Genomic DNA, 26,792 nt, shown 5'->3' with positions numbered 1-26,792 from the left:
ATTGCCATTTTAATTGCCCAGTTAGCAAATACCCTTCATCTGTCTACACTATTAAGCAGTGAAGTAAACATGGCAGTAAGACATTCGTTTGATAATGCTTGCCAAGTTTGATAGAAAAAAATCTTGATTCTGTTATTAATATACTAACAAATATATAAGACTGAGAGATTTATTTTGCTCAGCCCATTTAAAACTAGCACCAGAGAGGAAGATGTGTGTCCTTAGCAGCACCTGCAGTGAGAACCTTACAGTTCACAGCAGATTTTTCCTTGGTTTATTTTAAGAACTTATAAATGGAAGGACACTTCCAACTGTGTTAGTCTATTAGAAGATAACCTGGTTCAAATTTGTCTTCGCTGCACTGATATCAGACAGTGATAATTCTTCTAACTTTATGGGGTGAGGAAATATTATTCGTTAAGTCTTGGTGGCACCAGATAATTGTATAAATATAAGCAGTTTACTTGGTTGAGATTTAAATAATACTTTAGCTTAATCTCTTAAAAAAAAATAAACAACCAAACAAACAACCTTCTATTTACCTGCAAGTGACAGAGGTATTGTGGAGTTCCAAGACTTGTGCTCCCTCTCCAACAGGGCATTTAAGCAGAAACTTAAAAATGAGAAAATTCTGCTAGCCTTAGAGCACAGAACATGCATCAGGAAAGGGGTGACAGGCTGTGTCAGCAGCCCTCCACTCCTGCCACAGCCTTGGGAACCAGGCAGAGTTTATGAGGCACTGGAAATCTGAAAGTTTTGTTACAGTTTGCTCCCTTACTCCCCCCTGACTCACATCCTTCCAGACCAAGGACATCTCTGCACAGCTCTGCAGGCAGAGGAAAGTGCGCTCTTGCCATGCTGCAAGCTGACAAAAAACTATGTCAACTTATTTCACATCCTTGTGACCCTCATGAATAAAGCCTCTGCTGAAAGGCACAGTGGATTAGCTTGGGCTCCATGCCTGACTTAGACAGTTTGCATGAGCTGAAAAACACAAACAGTCCAAGTATTTTCTGTTAACAGAAGTGCACACACACACACATATATATATTCATATATATGTATGTATGTATATATACACACGTATATATTTATGTATGTATATATATATATATGTGTGTGTGTGTGTAAATGTGCATACAAACATACAGACTACAGGAGTCTAGATATAAGCACTGCCTTATCTTGCTTCACAGTATATCAAAGGGATCCTGAACCTCATGGAAACACTTCCAGTGAAGTACTGTGTTTTAGTTTACAAACTTCTGAAGTACTTTGTTATGACTAACAGGCAGCCAGCTCAAGCAGTGATCTGAAAAGCCAGAGGATTTCTTTAGCTTTTTCTAATTTTTTTCTTTGTGTAACCATTTAAAACCTTGATTCTCCTACACTAATGCTCCTGTAGATAAGGACAAGAATGAAACTTTTTTTTTGTGCTTCTGTGTCAAAAGCTTTGGTAATTTCCTACAGGGACACCACATCAAGATGAAGTCTCTTTGAGGACAGCCTTACTAACTTTACAAAACAAAGTGTGACCAGCTCTAACACAATCTCTTAAGAGAGCAGCAGCAGAAATACCATACCTATTGACTGAGGCTGCAAGAGAAGTGGTACAAGGGATGATGGCCCTGTCCATAACACACCTCTGGCACTCACCTGAGACTACTGCAAGGAAATAGCAAGGTCAAGGCTTGGCTCTGAGCATGACATTTGAACCAGAGAAAGAAAACAGAATCTCCTCCATGGATTCTCAAGAGAATTGTGAGCCCTTTCTACCTACCAATAGCAGGCTTATTTTTCCAGGATGTGACCTAAAGCACCCGCTCGTGTCACTGCTCCACAAGCAGCTGTAGAGGAGCTGGGTCTGGAAGGAGCCCCAAAACCAGGCTGCAGCTCATGGCAGCTCCTCGTGGACAACTCAGTTCTGCTTTCTCCCCGTGGCCCTCCCTTCTCCCCTCTGCTCAAGGAGGAGCAGGACAAGAGAGGAGCAGCAGAGCCCAGACAGCCCGGGGGCAGTGCAGGGGAAGCAGCAGAGCCATGGCACGTGGCACACCAGAGGAAGATGAAGAAATAAGGGAAAGAGAGGACAAAGAACCATGTGGAGGATGTGTGATCACTGGCATGACACAGTGCTGTACCCACACACCTCTGTGTGTGCACCATGTGCACATTTAGGGCAGGGGCTGGGAGGCTGTAAGGAAGATTTACTAACAGAAATCTCAGCCTTGCTTGTGACACATGCACAACTTTCTATGCTCTGTGGGTCGAACATTTACAAGAATGCCTCTTGCTTCTGGTAAAATCAACCACAGGAAGGGCAAGGAAGGATGTAGTGGTGGCAAAATGCAGAACCCAGCTTTGCCCTGAAGAGCTCAACGACAAAAACTGAAAGTCGGAGCTCTCCAAAATAAACTGTCTGTGTTTGAGGGCTGGAACAGCAAAAAGGGGAACTCTGAGTCTTGATTCTGCTATTACAGAGGGACCAAAAAGCTGTAACTGGAGCAAGTGGTCACCAGGAAGTGCAAGGAAAGTGACTGAAGAGCCACAGTGGTTGTAGAAAAAAGGTAAGAAAGATGAAGTGCCACAGCAAAGAAATATTATGTAAATCAGGTCAGCTAAGCCAAGCAGAAGGCCCAGGCACCAAAAAGCCACTCTGACAGCAAAGCAGAGGGTGTTTGGAGACTGAAGCCAGCAAAGGAACCCAGCAACAATGGCCTTACTGAGGAGGGTCCATGCTTGTATCCTGCCCATCCCAGGGCAAGCAAAAAGGGCACACATGGAAAGAGTTTGGGGTCAAAGATTAGCAGCTCTGTGCCAAGAATTGTAGCACTTCATTAGCAGAGGACACAGAAAGGCCCCAAATTGCCTGTCCTTGCACTGGTTTGTTTTGATATGGGGCTTGACATGGGTGCAAATCTATTGTAAACACATGTACTATCTTACAGAAATGCAAGAAAAAGAAAACATTCTTTTTTCTTTTTTTTTTCTTTCTTTTTTTTCTTTTTTTTTTTGTAAAAAAGATGGATATTTTTACAGCATACACAGCCAATCATGACATTTAATTTTACAGAACAGGAAGGAGCTCAGTAAGTTGCTGTAAAAATATCCACCCTTATGCAACCAAAACAGCAGCTACGGATCAGGAATAGCTGTGGAGTGGCACCATGGACCTCTCCAGCACTGCAGATATGAACCTAGGGACAGAGCTTAACCTACACCTCAGGCAGCTGGTGCACCCCTGGCAGTGACCTCTTGTGTAAAATGACCCCATCAGCCACTTCATGTATAGCTTTAGGCCCATATTCCACTCCCCCAAACCATATTTTCCATGTCATAGACCCTGTTAAGTAATTTAACACAAACTGTAGGCAGAACACAGAAAATACCAACATTTCAATTTGGCAGGCATTTAAATTTTCATTATAAGCGTTCAGACAAGGAGTAAATTCAGACAAGGTAAGGAGCTGCAGATGCTTTCTAAAAATACTGTCATCTCTGATGGGTATCTTATGTACAGCCCCACACACAGCACAAGAGTAGAACATGGTCAACCCCACCACTACCAACATAATAACAATACCTACTTATTTAAATGTTCTGTGAGCACACCAGCATAACTCAGGAACTGTTTTTCTGCATTCCTTGCTTGAAAAAAATATTGCATAACACTACTGTAACTATAGATTGTATTCTTTTCTTTTTTTTCCACCGAGTATTTAATTCCTAACAACACTTAATAAACATAAGGAATGAGGAACACTCCCTATCCCCATCTGTTTATTTCTTCTTAGGGAAAAACATTTTTTTTTAATTTGGCCCTTATATGAAATACCAAATGCTGTAATTTATGATATAACCAAGAAGTTTGTGGTCCTTATTCTTTCAATTACAAAAAACTTTTCAATACTCTAAATGTAATTGAAAGATAAACTATTTTTGACACCAGCTACTCTGAAGAATAAACAGCCCATTAAATAAGAACCTCCAGTGTACATTATACCTTTACCAGCAGAGAAGTAAAAGTAATCAGAAAAAGACTGAGGGCACTACAGCACTACAGTAATTTGAAAGGAGAAAGCAGTGAAAAGGTCCAATTATTCTTATTGGCAAAGTAATATTTCTAAAATAATAGGAATCTTCTGAAATCAAGTTCAGTTGGTATCACAACTGAAGGAACTATTTAAAATACACCAGTAATGGTAACACAACTTATGATTTGATTGATGTAAATGAGCTGTTAATGTTAAAAGAAGACAGAGCTAAGTAAATAGTCACTGTTCTGCTCTACATTGCTATTTCACACAAATAACAATTTGTGTGAAATTTCTCCTCAGTGTGAGGACCAACATATTCAGGATCGCCCTCCCCTTGGACAAGGAATGGCTCTCAAGGTTGCTTCTCAAGACTGAGGGATTCCTTACCACAAGAGACTCTTGGTAAGTGGGTAAGAGCATACTAAACTCTGAATTCTTGGCTAAATGACATAATGAATTGATCATGTGCAGATAAACCTTCAGCCAAACTGCTGGGAAAAGCTGGGATTAAGACTGGATCCAGCTGCACCTAAACTCCCATCTGAGAAGGAGTTTAGAATGCAAAGGGATCCTTCCTTAACATCACGACTCAACAGGAGGGTCTCCCTGACAGTGTGGGCTACCAAACTTTGGTTTTTATCAATAAACACATTGTTACTTCTGTCTCACCCCTGAAGTGCATGACTCCATCTGTGACAATGTGGAGTCTAACCACGTAAAGCTTTTCTGGAAGCTGTCACAAAACAAGTAAGACATACCTGATGTGCCAAAATATAGATATTATGGCCAACATCTTTTGGGGAGATGCCATCATCTCCATTCTCCTCCTCGTGGTCACATTCCAGACCTTGGTTGTAGGCATTCTTCATCACATCCACCTGCAACACAAACCCAGCCAAGGAGAGATGAAATAAATGTGGTTCTTGGGGAAAAACCACACTGTGTTTGAACACAGCCACTCTGTTCAGCTCCAGTCTGCATGGGTGCCCTGCAGTTCCGCAAGAAGAGCGAGCAGCCTGAGAAACACTTTCTGAATAAAGACAAGCTTGAAGGATTTATGAAGTTCCAAACCACTACATTTTTCATCAGCAACCATGAGAAAGGAAGAGGAATGATGAGCCTTTGTGAGCAGGTATTTTCACAAATGCTTCTAAAGACTGGTCTAGATATGGCAGGCACTGTTGCGCAGCACTTAAAGAGTGCACCCATGATCTTCTGGCCAGAGCAGGCAGCAACACAATTTCACAGGAAAAACCACACCTAAACCAAAAAGGAAAGGAAGATCTGGGCAGGGATCTGCTGGGGAAATTCCAAATATTCAAAAGCCTCTTAGAGGACCACCATAGGGTTCCCCACACAATACCCTAGGGATGGCCTCATCCTGCTGAGATGCCACCTCAGTGGTGATTCCCTGAAACCAGCAGGCACTGGGCTCTGCCTAAGGGCAGGGAAGATGTTCCCAGATTCTTCCCCAGAATCCCTCAAGAACTCCCAGATCTCTCAGTCTCTGTTGTTATGCAATCAAGTGATATTGGAAATTACTCCCCCAGATTTCCAACCCATTTGAAGTTCCTGGAGACCTCCATAAACATCAGTGTTGTTCCAAAACATAGCAACAACTGCTTGGAACTCTCTTTTTCATGAGACATAAATAAATAACATGCATGTATATTAAACATATTATATGTCCACACACACATTTCTGTTAGCACTGCCTCACAAACTGTACAAGCTTAATTTGCCAGCCCCTGACAAACTGCACTTGAAGACAGTCTACCAGAATATGATAATTTAGTTAGGAAACAATTAAAGAAAAGTGCTTGGAACGGATAAAAATAATGAAGTCGTAAAGACTGAAATCATGCATGCTTGATCCTTTTAAAGTAATTTTGTGAATTAGTACTATCCTGATACATTGTGCCACCATACGCTGCCAACACTTCTCAGCTTAGATACAGATCATTTTAAAAATGTTTTAATGACAGATTTTTTTTCAGCCAAAAGATTTATGAATATTCACAAGTTTTCTCACCAGTTCTCTTGGTCTCATGTTGAAAAGGATTCTTTCCGCATTCTCACTGTCTTGCCTGCTTTCCATAATAGCCAGCAAAAGCTTGGAGGCATTGTTCTGGAGATACAAAACCAAATTAATGCAAATTTTAAATCTCTTTCATGGATTAATGACCCTTGCATTTGTTTTAATTGAGATTATGAGGACCACTTTTTAGTGGAGAAGATTTTCAACCACTTGCATCTTTTATTTTACTGACATATTTAATAGCTTTTTTTTTTAGTGTCAGCATACTGTAACACTAACTCTGCACGCTATATTGGAAAGAAAATTTTAAACACTGAAAAATATTTTACTTAAATACAGAGTGTTGCTGCAGACTGTGCATACAAAATTAAATTCCATGTCCTTTCCTTATTTCCCACCTAGCAATTTTTGCCTTGGCTCTCTGTTAAAACAAGACTCAACAGAGGTAATTACAAAACATATTACACAGAAGGTTCTATCATTCAGGCAGGTTTCCTTCCCCTTTGGTTTTCATGAAGTCCAACTGGTTATTATTTGAAAGGCTGCAAAATAACCTGTTTCCATGCACTCCTGAGATTTTGTTTCACTACTAAATATTCCTGGGGGAATATATAAAGACAACCTTTGCTTTGTCAGCTGGCTGCTTTTCCCCAAGGCTCAGGATTACACAGCATGAGCTTTAGCTGCAGTAGCCCAGTGGTGCCTCAGAGCCCTGCCTGCCTCCCAGCTAAATCAGCTGTGGTGAAGTGGAGAGGAAGAATGGTTCTGGAGCTTTGGCTGCTTTCTGGCAGAGCAGGGTTGCTTTGGCTGACCTGTCACAGCATCCCCATCATTCCCTGTTACAGACTGAGCTGTTGGAACACCTGGAAGCAGGAGACAGTCCCCAGGGAAGAGGTAGGGGCCAGGAAAATTGCCAACCCACCCTACAGCCTCATTCTCAGCTGCTGATTGCCATTATCAACAATTCCAGCTGAAATTTCTCCAGTGAGGGTGTGCCTCAGACAACTGGCATGGGCAGTTTCAGAGGAAAAAGGGCAAAAAGAAAGATGTTATTCCCTACATGTTTAAACAACTTGTATTTTAAGCAGCCTTTGTATCCCCAAGTTTTGATAACAGACCTAAAAATATGGAGCACTAGAGGCCAATAGAACAATCACATGAGTTGTAGTCTCCCAGTCAAACTTGTCCAACTCAGAAGCATTTATTATTATTATTATTACATTACAATTTGAGTACTATAGAGCACAAACACACTCATTTCACAGCTAAAAGCCCACAGGGGTTATTCTTTGTGAGCACAGAATCACAAAACTGTGCAGAGTGGATCATAAAACCACACACTAAAGGCTGTCCTCTGGACTAAGATTCCAGCAGTCCAGCCCCTGCTCAAAGCAGCTTGCTCAGGGCTGTGTTAGGCTGAGCATTAAACACCTCTGACTGGAGGACTGAAGGTAAATGGAAGGAGAACAGATTAGAATGAAGAGTTGTATGTAACTGGGGAATTAGAAACTTCTGGGAGTGAGACAGAAGCCAGGAGAGAAGCCTGGGCTTGCCAACACAGGAATGAGATAAGGACACAGAAAAAGAGATGGGAAGAAAACACCTAACTGGGACTGGCTCAAGGAGAACAGCACTCCATATAAGTTTTGCCATGTCCCTTTCCTTTTGCTCATAAATCAAATCAGGACCATCCATGGGAAAGGTCCAATCAGACTCTCTACCTTGCAACCAACACTGCAGAAGTTGAATGTGCACAGTGAACAGGGGGAGGGAGAGGACAGCATTTTGATGAGGATTCCTGACAGGATGCTGCTCTAAAAAGCAGGATGCTTCCTTTTCCGCTGCAGATTTCCCTTACAGTGATGGCCAAATCAGTAGTGGCAGGATCTCAAACTGAGGAGGAGGGAAGGGGCCATGCCAAGCTCCCAGGTAGCTTGGTAAGGAAAGGGAGGAAACAGGAGGAGGGCATCAGTCCCCTCACTCATGGCTGAGGAGGACTTTGAAGCTCTTTGCCAGTGCAGACAACCCTGGGGACGGACAGAAGCCTGCTGCAGTTTCCAGGGAGCTGGGAAAGGTAGAGGATAAGTAGGACTCTGTGTCATCAACCATCAGCTTCTTGCTACTGACTCAGCAGAAGTGCCTTGCCATGGCATAGAATTACAGCAGGCATTTGTGATGGCTATTTGGCTACTTATTCCTCACTTTTTGAATATTTGGAGAGCCTAGGATCTTTCCCAAACATCAGTGAGGAAAAGACATCCATCACTTGGAAAACACAGCACGAAGTTCATAACACATAAGTACAGTGAAAAATCAGTTTCCAGGTGCTAAAAAACAGTGCAGCCCAAAGCACTTCTACTCTTCATTTCACTTTTACCTGGGCTCCCATCTCATCTCCTGATAAAAATTTTGGAAAAGCAAATTAATGAGTGAAGCAGCTAGATACAGCTATGAGGGAAAAAAAGAAGACACGTGTCTTAGACTCTCTGTACTCTTAGACTGACAATGTCTCCTCATCCTGTCACAGATGTGGCAAATACTGAGCTCTTCCTGTGTGCCAGGGCTTACACATCGATCAGTAAGGAAGGCCAGGGGGTCACACTTGAAATAAAAAGAAGCAGAATTGAACACTGGCCATCTCTGCATTCAGTAAACACTGTCTGCTCTGCTCACTAAATGATTCAGGAGTCCACTGGAAAATATAATCCATGAAGATGTAATTAAATGCCACATCAAAAACTAAGTGTAAAACAAGCTAAACTAAGATGGCATGGGAAAATATAACTCTGCACTGCCTTTCCTGTGGTTGGAGGGTGTAAGTTCAACATATAATGCTCCCTGAACACAGTGCCTGAGCTTGTTTGTAAGTGTAAATGTATAGGCCTGCATACTTTGAATTCTGTATTTTCAGTGCAAAATTTATGTATTTGCAACTTCAAAGTTGCCTATGAACACTGACAGTTGAACATTGCTTGGTAAATTCATTGCTTTATTACTTCAATGTGTGCCACTCCAAATCAAAACCAGCAGCTTCTTAATTTGGATCCAATTCTTGAGATCACATCTTGCAATGCATCCAGACCCAGTACAAGAGTGATATGGACATAATGGAATGGGTCTAGCAAAAAGCCATAAAAACCATGAAGGGAATGGAGCATTTTTCATATAAGAAGCCACTGAAAGTTGTAACTGTTCAGTCTGGAGTACAGATGGCTTAGATGGATCTTATCAATGTGTATAAATACTTGGTGGGAGCAAATGCAGAAGAGGCTGCCAGACCCCTCTCAGGAGTGTCCAGTGAGAGAGCAAGAGACAAAATAAAACACCCATGAAATTCTATCTAAACATCAGAGAACATTTTTGTACTGTGAGAGGGATCAGACAGTGGGATAGACTGCCCAAAATGGTTGTGGACCTCCAGCTGTGGAGATATTCAGCTGAACATGATCCTGAGAAACCTCTAGCTGATCCTGCTTGAGCAGAGGGCTTGGACAAGTTGACCTCAAGACATCCCTGCTAAAGGAAATGACTCTGTGATTCTGCAAATCTGAATCATTTCCACAGTCTGACCCTCTGCTATATTCACCACGATTTTTGCTAATTGAACGAGTCTGAGCACAGCCAGCCTCCTGTGAGCAGGATCACACTGGTCCTTGCAGAGGTGTCTCTGTGTTTGGTCACTACACAGAAAAGCTGTTCTACAAGCATGTGCTAGCCTCACGGCAATGGCAAATCAAAATGGCACTGGAGTGAATGCAGATACATCTTTACAGAGACTGAATTTGGACTTCAAAAGAACTGCCTGCATGTTCAAAGTTAAATGTCTGCCTAAGTGTTTTGCTAGAGGGGGGGCCTGAATTACATTGCCATTCAAAAAAGTAATTACAGTTATTAAAATCATATGTAAGGCACTGTTGATTCAATGTTTCATTGTACATGATATATAGCTATATTAATTATTTTATTAGACATGTATAACATTGCCAATATGATGCAATGCAGCTACCACAAAGTATTTGCTGGTTTGGGGAGGAAACAGACCATCTGCAATGGAAATACTTAATTTGGGAGGCAAGAAAGGCAATAACCCAGGGCTCCTCCTGGACAGATTCTACCCTGCTTGGCAGACAGTGCAGCTGCAGAGCTCCCCTCTGCATGCACTGGCACACAGACAGGAGAAACTTATCTACCAGCCCGTCCAACCCTCCCCAGAACACAGAACAAAATTACATTAAAAGTCCTCCCTCTCTAGGCTTTGCCCTCACACTCTACACTTTGTGCTTCCCCTCAGAGGACACTCAGAAGGGAAATTAGGTACAACTTACTTGAACCTTGTTTTCAACTTTATTTGACACTGCAGGTCACCTGATGTATTGTTCTTTTTCACAGCATTTCCTTCTCAAATAATTTTTAAGAGTTCGGTATTTAGAGAGCATGGTTGACTTGCTGCATGCTATACAGTGTGGCTGTTTATCAATCTTGAGAGATTTTACATCCACAATATAGACTTCTCATGCTACCTGTGTCATGCCTGATTGATAGGATTTTTAAAAAAAAATCCTATCAATCAGGATTTTTGAGATGTTTGAGACACAGTCCCAAACACAGCAGTGGGTCAAAAGGCCTGTGGCAGAGGGCTTGATAAGGATTCAGAAGCTGAGATGAACTCATTTGCAAGATTTTTTTTTTCAAAGGCTTCTGAGGATACTGTGCTATGGTAAGATTAAGTACATGTCAGGCTGCCTAGAGCTCTCCCATAGGTATGTCTTCTGTTGATGCCCAAATTCAAACAAACAAATTTCCATATACCGTACCTTGAGCTGAAGCACCAAGTCCATGCAGTATTTGCCAAGAGGGTTTATGTCATTCAAGATGAGAGCAATTATAATATCAATCCCATTAGACTCATGGGTGGCTATGCATGTCTGCAAAACAAGAGAAGAGAAGGGAATGGGGCAGAAGGGAGGGGAGGAGTGGGAAAAAGAGGGAGATGATACAGCCAGAGGGAGGGAGAGAATATATACATCAGCAAATTTCCAAAAGAAGGACCCAGAACTTGAAACACCTTGCAAGAGCAATGAAACCTTCAGTCAGAGCAGAACAGCCTGAAAACACACCACAAGAAGTGCTGGGGGAGACTTGTGTGTACAGAACTAACCCAAACACTGCCAGTAGTGAAATACCCAACTGGAAAGAAGGTGGGGCAAGCTAAAATCTGCTCCCAGAGAATCCTGCAGGGCTTGGCACGAAGCGGCACAACTTGCAGACAGCAGCCCTCAGGAGCACTGCCAGACTCAGCTGAGCACATGCCAGCCTCAGACATAAAAGAGAAGCTTGACTGCAAGCACAACCAAATTTGCACGCTCAGATTCTTCATTTGCCCTCAGCAGCCAGAATTAATATTGCTGTTGCAGTACAAAATGTTCATGGAAATCAAAGTTTTTTCCATGAACCTGGACGTGTCCTGTAATGAAGAGTATTTCTGGATATGGAATTTAAAACTGTATTTGTGAGCAGTGGTACTTCCCAAATGCCTTTGCAGCTGGAGTTCTGGACCTTCTAGGACTTGTGCAGAACAGCCAGTTATACAACAGCCTATGGCACTTTTTCCTCTGGCAGGTTTATGGGACAATAGGAAAGGAAAAGACAGAGAGAGGGGGGAAAATGAAAATGTGAGAGTGTGGGACATTTGCCCCTAAAATATATTGAATTAGAATTGCAGTTGGTGTAAACAAGTGCAACTCAAATCCTGAGTGACTTCCCAGCAGATAGGTCAAAGTAATAAAGTTTAATTCATCATTCCCTTCCATATCAGTGTTCCTCCAGTGCTTCTCACATAACTTTGTTGGAAAACATGTTAACTTGTAACATTTTTTTATCTCCAGTCCTGTAGCTATACTTTTTTACAGTTGTTTTTCCCATCCCCAAGTGGTTTAAATATTACTGCTCAAAATTTATCCACTAAAGGACTTCTGTTTGTTTTTAAAATATTAAGTAAAGGCAGCTGATTACCAGCAATGGCAGTAATAGCACTTTACATTTCATTGGAGCACATTAATGAAGAAGCATTAATATTACATGTATTTCTTCAGCTATTTCTAGCATAGAGAACAGATTGCTTCTGTCATTTGCTCACCACAATTTTCCCACTGCTAATCTATAGCAAAAATTCTGCAGTTTCATCCACTATGACAACTTTATTGCAACTTTAATTCTCTTCAGATCAAATATGGCAGCATGTAACCACATCCTTTACATTTCTACACTTCTTTAGCATGGCACTAAAGAGACTTTTACCAAAAGTCACAGCTGTGTGACTTCCAAAGGCTGCAGTGAGGAAGGCACAGAAGATCGGAAGCATGGTCTTTAGTGTCATCCATTTCACTACTGATCCATAATTAAAGATGCTAGGTGGTATGGCAGGAGGGTAAGTTAAACCTTGTGGCAGTTATGTGAAATAAGGAAAGTAAGTGTTAGCAAGATGTACAAACACCAGCAAAAGCAAAATGTGTGAAAATGAAACACACTGAAACACAAACAGTCTCTTTGCAATGCACTTCCAAACCTCTGACTCCAAATCCAGTCTCACAAAGTGAGGGTTAAGCCATGGACACAGCAACATAAAACATGAAACTCCCTCCAAAAGGTCTGCAAATTCTCAGAGGAAGAAGAGGTACTACAGGAAGAGTCTGTTTTGAGCTCTGACTTAAAAGGGTTGCTCAGGCCTCAGGAAAGCTTGAAGCATGTTAAGACTAGTCATAGCAGCTCCAAGTGAATTTATGTTATCAGGAATCCTCAAAGGTTTGTCATAAGCAGCCTGACAGCAACATTCAGGTACAGCCTTCTGCACCCAGAAGTTCTTGAGCTTACCTGGTTTTCATGGCATGGCCCCTGGCAGTATTCTGTCAAGCTTTCCAGGGTCTGGTTGACAAGAGCCACGTTCCTCTCGTTGATGTAAAGCCCCAGCAAGCCCAGCCCACCTGTGGTGCTCCCACAGATGCAGTCCAAGAACTGAAGGGTCTCACAAACGAGGTTGTAATTTGTTTTATTGTTTTGATGTCTTAAGAAATTCTGGTGGGTGGAGGAAAGGAACACAAAACAAAACAAAACAAAAAAACCCCAAAACAAAACAAAAAAAGGAAGAGAGTCAAGGCAAACAAAGTATTTTAGTATTTTTTCATGAAAATGTTAAAGGATACAACTTATAACCATATGACTACTGTGTCTCAGGTACTGAAGTACACTGCACTACTATAGAAAATATAATAGGCCTTCATGCAGCAATTGAGAACTATTACCTGATTAAATCATGGAGCAGGGAAGGCTTAGGAAACTGAACTTGGCAAACATCTGCACTGGCCTTAAATGTCTTTTATACATCCTGCAGACCTGCTCCCAGTCACCCATCACAGCCCTTCTCTTGGAAGCTGTTGCCCCACAGCCAAGCAGGTCTGGTGGCACATTGTGGAGCTCAGCTCAAACCACCCCAACCACAGCTGGAAGGGGAGGAACCACTCCTGGCCACGGCACTGATGTATATTGGCAGAAAATACATTTTGCAGAGGTTGCTATGGGGACAGTAATTTCTACCAAAAGAACTGACAGCAGGGACACACAGAGCATCTTAAAGCCTTCAGCTGTGATACTCTGGGAAAGGGGCAGTACCCAGAAACTTCCTGTGCTCTTCAAATCTGTGGTAAGTGATTACCAACTATGCACAGGAACCTTACTAACAGGGACATTTAGACCCTGCTCAGTTCCATGTGGCTGTGCTGAGATCCCCAAGCAATTCTGAGGATATAAACATGCACTCCTCCAACACAGAACCCAAATGGTTCTTGGAAAGGGTTCTTTTATCCCTTGGACCCAACATTTCAGACAGCCCTATTCTGTCACAGGGGCCAGGCACAAGTGTGTTTTTCTCCCCTTATGAAGGTGCAGCCCCTCTAACATCACCCCTATAAAAGCTCAGCTCAAAACCCTTTACCTGGAGCTCTCGGTTGTGGTTCTCACACAGCAGCTGAAGAAATCTCAGTATTGGCTGCATGATTGCAATGGCAGGGCTCATGATTGCTTCTTCTGCAGACTTCTCTTCTGCATTTGCAGCATCTGCTCCTGAGCCCACCAGGTCTATTTCTGGGTCCATTTCTCTTCTGTACACAGAGTAAGCCTTGGAGGTTGCAGAGGATGCTTCTGTTAACTGTCCTTTCATTCCCTCCTTCAGATGCAGAGTTGAATCCTTAACTGAAAAGAAGATAATTTTCCTTCATTTCTGAAAGCCTGTCTCCCCATTTGATTAAACAATAAGAAAACAATAATAATGAATGCAACTTTTCCTTTGTTGGTGTCTAACTCTTCAAAGACCTCTAGGCAACTCACAAAGACTATCAAAGCAACATTCATGCAGGGATAGCACGTTCCAAATAAACCACAAACCAGAGTGAAATAGAACATTAACACAAAAAGCCTTACTATTTCTCTCCCATATACAATAAATGATGAGAACAATGGGAAGACCACAGGGTGGGAAATCAGTTCCTGAGCCTGCTCTTGTGAAATATCCCCAATAGCAGCAGCCTCTGCTTTGGCTCCTCTAAAAATACAGCTCAATATCTTTTATTGATGCAAACTGGCAGAGCTTCACCGATTTCATTAAAGCTAATTCCTTGTGGCCAACCTGAGATGGACTGTAATTCAGAGAAAAACAGGCAAAATATGCAAATTGGCAATGATTAATATTAAAGCTTATTGATCAACTCAGCAGAGCACCAGTGGTGTGGCACATGCAGTGTCAATATAAAGCCCTGCTCCCCTCTCTCCCAGGGGTGCCTCCTTACCTCTCTTTTTGGGAACAGATATGGTGAGGTCACTGTCATCCTCCTTCTTTTTGCTCCCCAAATCAATAGTGTTCACTGTCACTGTGGATCTGATCTCCTGCTGAGCAGCTTTCATGCGATCATACAGCACTTTAAAGAACCTTTCTGACTTCTTCTGCTCCTTTAGTTGCTGGTAAGTCGAATACTGCAAAAAAAAAAAGTCTTTAGATATCAATCTTCTAAGGAGGAAGAAATTTAAAAAATACACTTTTTTTTTTTTTTTTTTTTGTGAAACAAATGATGAATAATTATTTCACTTACACAGAACAAATGTTGGCCACTGCCTGACCAGTTCTTTCACAAAGTGATATACAAGGCTGGTAACAAATACTGATGATAATATTTTAAAATTAGGGTAAAATGGTGAACTGTGCTATTTGCAGTCTTTTAAATGTCACAACATTGTACTTGAAGTTAAATTACTTTGTGACACTCTCCATTTCTCCAGACTTACTAGTCATTATATTCCATCTACAAATAACAGTGAAAAGTGACTTATTATGTAACAACAAGAGAAAGCATGGGACATCAAATATGCAATATTATAGCTTGGATTATATTAATTTTTTGGGCTACAGACAGAATTTATTATTAAATATTATTTTATGTTATTAATTCCAGTCCCTTAGTATAACTGTCAAGCAGGCTGAGGACCATTTGAAACAATTTGCAAACAATCCCAATTCTCTCGTTCTTCCCTCCTCATATTAATTCTCTCTCTTTCCTCAAACATCTGATTTGGCTAAATCTGGGTGACAACACCTAGAAACCATAGTTTAAAGCAAATATATAGAAAAACACCTAGAAACCATAGTTAAAAGCAAATATCTTCTATCAACTGGAATACTGGTCTTCTCAAATGACCAAGGTTTTTTCTCTTTGGAGATTTTGATAAATGTTTCTGAAGGTTTCTAGAAAATAATGTGCTTTCATAAACTTAGAAGTATTATAATTTTTAGATATAATTTTTAATTTTACGAAGACTGACATAAAATAACTGGAGATAATGCTCACATGGCAGTGACCAGATTAAAAGCAGCACAGTGCTACACAGAGAGGGAGAGCTGAAAAACCTTTCCTTCTCCCGAAGAGCTACTGCATAGTAATAGGGCATATTTACATTTGTATTACAGTGGTATATATTCCAGTGACAAACTTCTCAGAGAACTCACAGCAAAAAGGTTCTCTTTATTTGTCTCCAGACCACATGCACCTGAGAATCAATATGTAAATAAGCAGATTAAACAAGTACCTGTGTTTGCGTATTTCCACCTTCAAGCAGCGCAATACCCAGCAGAATGCCCTCGGAGAAAATCCTGTCATTTCTGGTGTTCACTATCACATCTATGACCAGCTCTGAGGCACCTTCTTTGTCCAGGAGGCACTGGATATCAAACATAGTCACCCCAGACTTATCTGCATCTTGTCCTGAAAATCCACCTGCAAATTAGACAAATACACAAATACCATTCGTGTTTGCTTCACACACATATATGAAAATGAACCTATTAGTAGTGATAAAGCACACAATAGCAATGTAATAAATTTAATTTTGAAATTCTGTCAGGCAAAGTCCCCTTTGATAAAAACAAGATTTTTGTATGAAACTGCAATGTTGGGCTCTAAGAATAAGAAATAAAACAAATCCCTAAGTCATTGTTCTGTCAGGATATTCAGACAATAAATAAGATGGAAAGGACATTGATTTGTTCAGTGAGCCCTTTTTTAATTCCACTGCTACATGCACAAAACTGTGAGTAGGGTCATTGCTCGGAGATCCTTTTTAAATCTGCTCTTCAATCTCAGGCCTAATCTACAATAAAACTGTGTCCTGGTAAATCCACCCTGGTTATGGGTCTGACCTTCCAGCCAAATGCTTTTGCCACCTTCCAGATCATCATCATTACCATCACCATTATGATGCTTTTTTTAAGAACACAGACCCAAGTTAATCCAAATTAAAGGTGTGGGTTGAAGAAATTTTGCTAAATTGTATTAGCTCATTAAATCAACCACCTTTTATTATCACAGATGATCATCTTTCCTGCTATACTTACTTCTCTAAAGATGTAACTGTGCCTACTTCATTAGTAAAAATACAGTACTGCTTTAATCAGCCAGTACTACTTTGATTAAACTGATTAAAATGCTTCAGACTTTGTGATGATGCCACACACACACACACACTTTTTAGAGAGAACTAAAAAAATAGTAAAACTGCAGTCTCTTATTTGTTAGAGAGCAAAATTTGGCACACAGAATGTTAAGACTGCAAAGATTTTCAGAGTCTATATTGTAATAGTAAAGAAGGAACAGCTGGGTAACATCTGCAAAAGTTGACAAATCTGGGCACGCTTTCAGTGTGCACCGAAAATGCAAAATGCAGTTCTGACCTGGCTCCATACCTAGCTCCAGCCTCATTTCCTATGACATCCATTATTATGGGTTTTCCTAGAAATCACCCTGCAGTAACTTCCTGTAGCTTCTACAGTAGAATGATACACAAAATTAGCTTATAATGGACCTACAGAGATCATCTACTGAAACAGGAAGATAGGACAGGTTCATCAGAGTCTTGTCCAGTAAAGTTGTAACAAGAACTGACACATTCTACAACCTCTCAGAAAAATCTGTTCTGTTGTCTAAGTATTTTGTGAAAAGCTTTTCTTTAGATATTTTTCATGTATCAATAAAGGATCTGGAATGTCAAAAAATTCTTTAATTTCCAGAAACAACATCATCTCTCCAAAAGTTTTCTGCTTCACTGAATTTCTGGATGGTGATTTCCTGGTACCTGCTTTGGTACCTCCAAATGCACCATCTGAGACAAGTGTGAGCAAATTAAAAATAGAAGAGTCTGATACTACCTCTCTTCTAAGTGCTTACAGAACACGTTTGATTTATTTACCAACTGAATGCCTGGAGCATGTCCAATGTGCCTATTAGAAAAAATGGTGCTGCTAATTTTGCTCTCTTTAAATGATGTGTGTTGATTTACCTCCCACTTGTGCAGTTTTGCTGTAGCTGGCAGACAGGGGCCCATTCATACCACTTCCATATTCCCCTTTAAAGTACCGATACAGGAGGATTTTCCTTAAAGTGTTGCCCTTTAAGAGAAAAATAAAAATAGAAGAAATGAGAGTTATGGCCAATTTCCTTTGTTCAAAAAGCAAGCTGTTTAACACAGATACATAATTTAGTAGGTCTTTCCATTATAATTAGTAAGCACACAAACAGGAAAGTTGTCCAGAAAACAAATATCTAACAGTCTTATCTAACAAATCCCAGGGGGAAAATTCTAAAATAGTGTTGTATAAACTTTTTTGAAGTTTGTTTTAAACTTATTGATTATAAATAAAACACCTCCACTTCAGTAATTCTGACTGGCTATCTGTGAGATGTGTATATTGAAACAAGCTCCACAAATAGCCAGTGCTCTGCAGTCAGTGTGTCTGTGCCCTACCCTGCCATGGCAGCACTTTCTTCCTATTTTCTGCAGCTGAGTAGTACCACTCCCTTTTCTCTGATCTCAGATAATCCAGCTGATCATCTGAAAGAAGCCACATCACACAAAATATTAAAACAGAGATATGACATTTGATAGAACAGCTTAAAAAGCATTCTCTGTATCGCCTTGTTCCTTGACTTCCAAAACCACAACCAGTCAAAATTTGCATGCAGCTCTCTGAAGATCTTCCCTTTTATTTCACTTATGTTCTGCAACACAAGACACCCTGGATTGAGAGTCAGGGGTACCAATTACTTGGCATTTTTATTTTGCCTTCAGTCTCCACAGAACACCTGCAGTCAACACTCAGTTTTACAGAGGCAGAAGGTGACACAACAATTGTAGGTGTATGTGTAACCTCAGATTTCAGAAAGAGGAATAAGTAAGATCTCCAATGCTCAACACAGAAGGGGGAAAATGGTCACTTCAAGTGTTTGGCATTAAAATTGAACATTTTTCCCCTACTTTTACTAAACTGCTGGTTTTAATGAAAAAAATTTTGAAAAATATGTGCACTAGAAGCATTCTCAGCATTCAGCAGCTTGCCAGTGCCTGCACATTAGTGCAGCAGTCAAGTTTTCAATCAAAACATCTCTGTGGCCACCACAGACAGCAGGCAGCAGGGAAGCAAGTCCCAGACACTCTCACTCCCACTTCCCTGCTAACTTGGCAATATTTCCAGTGGCAACCACACACCACAGAGGGGCTTCACTGCTTCATGGACCTTGAAGACAATAGCCTTGTCCACCTGAAAAAAGTGCCAAAATGCAGGACTTTGTGTGCTGCCTGACAATATCAACCAGCCATTCTTTCCTAGCTCTCCCATTCTGGTGCTTTCCTTTGATAAAATAGTCTGAATAGTCTGTACAGAATTCCCTCATACAGCCAAGGAAAGTACAAGGCCTACAGTAAAATATCAAAAGCTACAAATATAATAGCTGCAAGAAAAATAAGAAGCATCACCTACAGGGAGTTTCCTGGGTGGATTTTCCAGGTCAGATTAATCCAGTGTGCTCTGCATGACAGAGCAAGGCAAAGAACCAGAAGTCTCTGAGGACCTCACACAGATTCCTAACCAGCCTGGTTGTGATGGGGTTTAACCTGGAGTGGTACAGTAATGGACAAGTACAGTAACCAAGCTCATAAGCAATTTTAAGAAGGGTAAGAGCACCAGCTCCTCCTGCTCAACATCCTGTCTTTAGCTGAGACCAAAATCCAGTGTCTCACAGCAAAGTGAACCTCATTTTCCTCATCTCCTGAAGAAGAAAAATATATTGGTGATGGGAAAAGGGTTCCCACCAGAACTGATAAACATGGACTGAGAAAAAGGCTAAAGCCCCTTTTCAAGCTTTCGCAGGCATATATATCACAGAATCATAAAACAGTCACACAAAGGGGTTCACAGAGCAGAAATCCTTCCTAACTCCCAACGAGGAACCAATCCTGAATGGATCATGTCTTGAGACATGATCTCTTCAACAGAAAGGCTGGCATTTGCCATAGCACTTGACTAACCACTCAGTTTGAGTCAACCTCCTCAACCAGCAACCTCTGCAGTCTGCTGATGACTAATGGTAAATTATATAAACAGTCACAGAGCAGTCATGGGAAGAAACACCAAAAACCATCTATAGATAGTTAAGAATACTACCTGTGGTCACGAGCTTTATTGTTCAACCAGAACAGCCCTTATTTTATCAAGAAGAATTTTTAAAACCATAAAATAGCTTTTGACTAATAAACTGAGTGATTTAGCACTGGGGTCTGAATACTAACTACCAGCACATCTCAGATCTTCTTCCTGCCTTGTTACCTTCAAAGACACCAGGGGATATGAAGATGTTTCTCCAGCTGGCTACAGAAAGGGGAAGGAATCCTGCTCCACCCATACCCAAACTAAGGAGCAGATTTAATTTCTTCTTCCAAGAAGTCTTAATTATTAGGATTCCTGCTCTCTCCCAACCTCCCATGAATCCAGACAATAGTTATAGTTCCCAGAAGCTGAAGTGTCAAGAGTCAAGGATGCCGTGTTTGAAAAGCAGAAATGTGGTGGAACCTCTGCTTTGCCTGACAGCTGTGTCAGAAACGCACCCCAGGCTCAACCCACATATTTGCAAACTCGGGATCCTCATCTCCTCTGTGATGACCTCAGGCAGCCATATGACTTCCATGAGTCTTGTGAAATGAGCTGCCACTACAAAGAGCAGAAGGGCCCAGCCACACGAACCGGGCTGAGGAATGCACAGAGAAACGCCCAAGGAATGTATCAGAAACACCCATCACCTCCAGCATGTGACTGTGAGGCACCATCCTAGAAAAAGCTGGAAAGACCCAGCTTGTAGAAGAAGTGCTGATCCTGCTGGCATAGGTGTGTGGGAATGCTTTTATGGGAATGCCAGCAAACACAGGCAAGAACAGCCCCATCACACGGACGAGCTTGTCCGGTCGCTGCCAGGACCAGCCAGACAGCCACGCCATTGATGTCCCTGGGAACGGGCTCCTAACTTAGCACAGCCACAAAATTAACACTGCCCAAAAGCAAACGATCACAGCAGCAGCATGAATAAGCAGTTTGCTGCAGCTACTACACACACTTGTGCCACCAAAGCAGAGGCCAAAAATAAAAGCACACTAAGCAGTGCAGCGCTATCTTCCCTGATTACGTTTCTATACGAGGCAAAAGTCCTGGTCTTCCATACTGAAACTCTCCCCTGCTGGCTACAATACACTTTTATACCTCTTATTAGGGTATGCAAGTGACATGTAAACATCACTCAGCTGACTGCAATCCTTCCATAATGGATAGAACATTGTATAGCTTTGGAAAAAACACAATGAAACATAACAGTCTTATTGTTGTTGATGAATACCACTGCATTGTCCCTAACAAAAGCTAGGATAAAGACTGAGGACACAAGAAAGCAACAACTGGATATTGTTGTTGCAGTTTTAAATAGCTGGGGATTGACAGGCAAAAGTTTCCAATAGGGAATAATTATTCTAGTAGGAACATGTAGACACAAACAAATTCCATTTTCTCAGTCCGTATTTCATTATGCTCGTTGATCTTTAAACTTGATTTAAATGCCTTAATACAATGGTTTATTCACTTGCCCTCTCTGGGCCTGCAAAAGGCTGGTTCCACATGAGGATGTGCCAGGAAGCAAAGGCTGAGAGAGGTACCTAAGGCTTACCATGGATACCTGCATCAGCACCAGCTCTCCCTATTACACCACCAAAACTTATCTATCCTGCCTTATGTAACTCTGCACACTGCTTAAGGAGTTGGAATTATACATACAACATTCTGGAGGCTGAACAAGAGGGTCTGATGATCTCTTCTGGTTCTTAATCTGTATTAAATTAATGAAGTGGAAATGCTCAGATTATCAGTGATTACACAGAAAAGGCAGCTACATCCAACCAGTGATACAGTGGATGATGCTACGAGCATATTTCAGCATTAATCCAGGAAGAGGTATGAAAACTAGGCTTATTAAATCTTCATATTTTAATAACTTGCAGCCAAGTATAAAAGAGGAGCTGCTGGGGATCTCTGGTCTACTAATACAGATTTTCAGAAAGTTTGGAAGAGACACAAAATCCCAGAGAACTCTGAGACGTCTCACATGCAATGATGCTTTTCCAAAAGTACCAGGGAGCACTTACACTTTTTAATTATATCCAGCTCCCTGTCATGAGTTTGATGTCAGTTCCAGGAGAGGCAAAGGAATGGCTGATTTTGCATTCCATTAACACGAAATTAAAGGAAGTTACTATATATTGATGGCAGTTTTAATGTTGGCATCATGTTGTAATAATTGCCTCAATACAGGTTTGCCAAAACAGACCTTCTGAAACTTCTGAAGATTATCTTCTGCTTTTGCTAAAAATAAAAATGTCATTCTGGTAAAGTTTGGTAAACTGTGCAGTGTAACACAATGCTGTAAGGCAAAATTTTTGATTAAGTAAGCCCAGAAGGATAGTTATCAAGTGGCTTAACAACTCAGTGCCTGATAGAATTCAATGTGCAATTTAAAGCAAGAAATCATAAACAAATATATGGGCTTCTAAAGGGCAAACTCATGAAGTATGTATTGTGTGCCTCATTTGGGGCTTTTCTTAATGAAATTAAATCATACAGAAAATAATTATTAATTGTGTTTGGAGAGGACACACACACAAAAAAGAGGGGATAAGGTCAAGTCACTGCTAACAATTTAGGCATCATTTATAAAACTGACTAGAAGTAAACAATATGAGTGTCATTATGTCCAAACCTCTGTATGTCTTATTAACAATAAAATAGAGAACACACCAAAAAAATGGAGGATTCTGTTCTAGGAGGTCATGACTTTGGGGAAGAATGAAAAGCCCAAGAGAAAAATCAGTGCAATGACAAATCCCCAAATCCCACAGTTCTGCAAAGGGTAACAAGATCTGTTATGTGGGATTTGTGAGACTCTCTCACTTATTCACATGCAGGAGCACATTACTGTAGCAATAATACCACATCACAAGTTAGTGTCCACAGTTCAAGAATGCTGACAAATTGGATCAGGTTTGGAGAAGCTCCACAAGAGTGATTAGAGAATAAAACAAATCTTTTCATCAGAAATTCAAGGCATTCAATCTACTGAGTTTATCAGTCTAAGCATGAACTCTGTTTCTGACTATCTACATAAGAAATCTGATATAATGGATGACTTCAGTCTAAAGATAAAAGGTGCAAGACAGTGGTGAGAAGCTGAAAATGGAGAAATTCAGCTAGAAAAGAGGTAGAGGCAGCTGGGTTATTCAGTTTGTGGGTTATGAATTTTATTTTTATTTTATATAACAGTAGTGGCATTTAGCTATTGGAACAGCTTAAGAAGAGGTGTGATAGTCTGTACTGCTGGCAGTTACTAAACCACGACTAGGTGGCTTCTCAGACAGAAACTATTTGAAGATCTTGTGGTCTATATTAGGAGAACAAACTGGGTGAAAAAAATATGTCATCTCACGTAATCTATGAAGACATCATGCTACCTTTTCCTGTAGTAAATATAGATGAGGCTTTCTATGAAGGCTGTTTAAAAGACACCTACTTCTACATGTTTCTTGTCATTATTTATAAATGAAATTTCTAGTCTACTTAGTCTGAGTGCCCACTTCAGGATGATTTTTTTGGTTGTTGCTTATGTTGTTGTTGCTTTTCACCCATTTTGTTCCCTTATTTCTCTTGGAGACAAAACATGGTGGGAGAAGGAGTTTTGTGCAAGTGGTTTCTGTGGAGATACCACAATTGGTTTTAAAAGTCTTTAAATTATGATACAACCTGCTCTTGAAATGCAAGATGACACAGAAATCTCCCTGTCTCCAAAAGGGATCAGCTGAGGCCATGGCTACCACACGCATGGAGTTGCACAAGCACGGGCTTGGAAGACAGCCCCGAAGTCTTGACTCCTATTATGTCCACAAAGTGGAAAATTTCTGTTTTCATGATGCCAGCAGCTTCCAGGGGGCTCACAAATTGGGAGAAGTTGTTTGTTTTGGGGAGTTGTTTGTTTGCTTTTACACAGAGTGAGCTTTTTCTTGGTTTTGATCTTTTTGCAACAAGATGTTTTCATAGCCAACTGATAGTTGAAAGTCATATATTTTCACCAATAAAATATGACACCCAACAGCACAGTTATTTGCACACTGGGGCGTTTATTCACACCAGGGAAAAAAGCACTTTCAAATATGAAGTTGGGTCCAGCTGGTGTCCAGTTCTGCTTCCACTAAAATCAACGGGAGATTTGCCAGCAACTTAAGTAGGAGAAGGAGCAGACATGCACTTTGCCAGGCAAAAGTGTTTTATCCAAGTTTAAAAAGAAAAAACAACCCAAAATATGCACCAGACTTCATGACACAGTTCTCTTAGGAGAACAGAGCTGGCCACCCACACCTCTCAGCTGTCTCTCATTAGGCAGAGACATCCCACATTTCAAATGTGCCATTGTTCAATCCTACACAAAACTGGGAGGAATCCGACTTCTCTCCATACAAATTTCCTGCATCACAAATACTAACTGATAAACTTGAGACTGTAACTAATGCAGAGATGCATTGACAGGCTCAGATAAAAACAACAACTGAGCATGACCTTCTTTAAAATCAAACTATAGTTGCTCTAAAAAGGAGTTCATTTTTCAAGCAGTCTTTTAATTCTTCTTTCCTTTGCAGTTCTAGGTTCCATAGAAAGCTGGAAGCTTAAGTGCCAAACTATTGCAAAATAACTGCCATTGCCAGTCCATTTTCAATATGGATAGGGAAAAGAATACGGGATACATCACAAAAAACCCACAGGTTCTGCCTGATAACTGTCCAATTTTGCACCCTGAAGAAACTCAGGAAAGCATCATATTAAGAGAAAGATTTTTTTGGCAGTAACTCTAAAAAGTGGCTCCACTAGGAATATAGCAGGAGAGAAAAATTGTTTGGGTTAGTGAAAACCACAGCATTGGGACGTTTATACTTAGACTGAGAAGAAAACACTTTGAAAAACACAGTCTGATTTTGTAATTATATACTTTTTCTATTAGGCCATAAAGTATTAGTAGCTGCTGAATGGGGTTTTTTTTGCTCAAATATCAGATCTCTAGATATGTATATATGTATTTATATATAGAGATAACAAGTCTTTGCTGTGGGCAAATATTATTGTTTATATCTGTCACTTTTGCATATAAACTGTGCACTTACAAACCAGGTCATGTTTGCACCTCTGTAATTTTTCCTTTCAGACTTCCTCCAGTACAAGACAAAGCACTGAGATACACAATAACTCAAGTTCTCCACCACAGAAGGAAAACAATATAAGATTTGATCACAATTATTCAGAAGCATTTATGAGTGCACCATCAATAAAAGACTGTAGGAAAAGACCAGATCTGAGAAGCACAATTTTCAAAGACTAAAATTATCTAACTCTTATGCTGCAGGGGGTAAACTTTCAAAGTGATGCACAGGGAGTTATGCACACAAATCCCATTATTTTTTAACAGGATTTCTCTGTGGAACTCCTCATACTCTGCAAGAAAAAAAAAAAATTACCCCTAAGTGCCCTAATGTGAATATTTACCAAAACAGACACTTAATTTCCAGATGCATACTTATGAGCACTACCGTGCTCTGACGTTTTATGAGCAATTTGTAACAGGCAGCAATGGAAAATAATAGAAATGGCCAAACACCAATTTCATGACGTTATTCTCTTTTGCCATATTGCTATTAGGTTGAACTTCAAAGCCAGAGCATTACAGACACCTGATTTACTAGCTAAGGGATGCTCAGCAGATGCAGTGCCTGCCCTGGTTTGGATCAGATACAGCAGAATCTTCACCTGTTGGCTCAGAGCTTTCAAGTTAGGTCAGGAGGCACTTCTGTATTTCAGTTTTCTGCTCATTTTTACCTGCCACCAGTTCCACTGACTTCTTAACTTCTTCCTTGACTACTAATAAATGATACTAATATGATCACAAAACCATAGCCTGGTTTGGGTTGAAAGGGACCTTAAAGATCATCCAGTCCCACCCCCTGCTATGGGCAGGAACAGCTTCTCCTATCCCAGGTTGCTCAGAGCTCCATCCAGCCTGGCCTTGGACACTGCCAGGGATCCAGGGGCAGCCACAGCTGCTCTGGGCACCCTGTGCCAGGGCCTCACCACCCTCACAGGGGAGAATTTCTTCCTCATATCCAATCTAACCCTGCTCTCTGTCAGTGTGAAGCCATTGCCCCTTGTCCTGTCACTCCAGGCCCTTGTCCAGAGTCTCTCTCCATCTTTTCTGTGGGCTCCCTTCAGGCACTGGAAGGGCACACTGAGGTCACCTTGAAGACTGTTGATGACACTTCAAAAATTCAGAATTTGTACTTAGGTCACTGCTTACCTTTGAAGGAACCTATGCACTTTCTAAACCAGGTTATCAGAATTATTTTGCAACCCAGGTTATAGGCTTTTCTTTGGATTTGACATGATTTTTGGGTAGTACTAATATAATACTAAATGAGTACTTCTCATTGGTTCTTAACAGTTTCTAGTTTTACTGTGTACATGACATTAAAACATGTCCTGTGCCACTTTCTTCAACCAACAGAAATGTTCACAGTAATATGAATTATTCAGTTAGAAGTGCTCTATATGTCTATATTACTTTTTTTAAAAAGTGATTATAAAAGAAACTAATTTTCAGCATCCTTGCAAAATAATCAAGGGGCTTATGAAGTGTCTCAAAACAATCCCAAGACTGAGTCAAAAGTGACCATTTTTTCCTTCAGTGCCACTCTCCTCAGAACACCACTGTATTCAACACACG

At 40.8% G+C, this 26,792-nt stretch overlaps 1 protein-coding gene across 1 annotated transcript in view; it reads right to left on the bottom strand.

Annotated features, from left to right (window-relative positions):
- ITPR2 (inositol 1,4,5-trisphosphate receptor type 2) overlaps nt 1–26,792 on the bottom strand; it is a 243,595-nt gene that overhangs the window by 59,703 nt on the left and 157,100 nt on the right. The window contains exons 38-45 of the mRNA XM_059473401.1: nt 17,947–18,055; nt 16,201–16,388; nt 14,910–15,093; nt 14,060–14,316; nt 12,943–13,143; nt 10,887–10,997; nt 6,067–6,162; nt 4,793–4,912 (exon numbers count right to left, since the gene is read on the bottom strand). Coding sequence (XP_059329384.1) covers nt 4,793–4,912; nt 6,067–6,162; nt 10,887–10,997; nt 12,943–13,143; nt 14,060–14,316; nt 14,910–15,093; nt 16,201–16,388; nt 17,947–18,055 — 1,266 coding nt within the window. The remainder of the gene's footprint in view (nt 1–4,792; nt 4,913–6,066; nt 6,163–10,886; nt 10,998–12,942; nt 13,144–14,059; nt 14,317–14,909; nt 15,094–16,200; nt 16,389–17,946; nt 18,056–26,792) is intronic.

The sequence above is a fragment of the Ammospiza nelsoni genome, chromosome 5 (assembly GCF_027579445.1).
Source record: "Ammospiza nelsoni isolate bAmmNel1 chromosome 5, bAmmNel1.pri, whole genome shotgun sequence".
Lineage (NCBI taxonomy): Eukaryota > Metazoa > Chordata > Aves > Passeriformes > Passerellidae > Ammospiza > Ammospiza nelsoni.
Note: the sequence above shows the minus strand (reverse complement) of the source record. Positions and strands in the feature narration are given on the sequence as shown.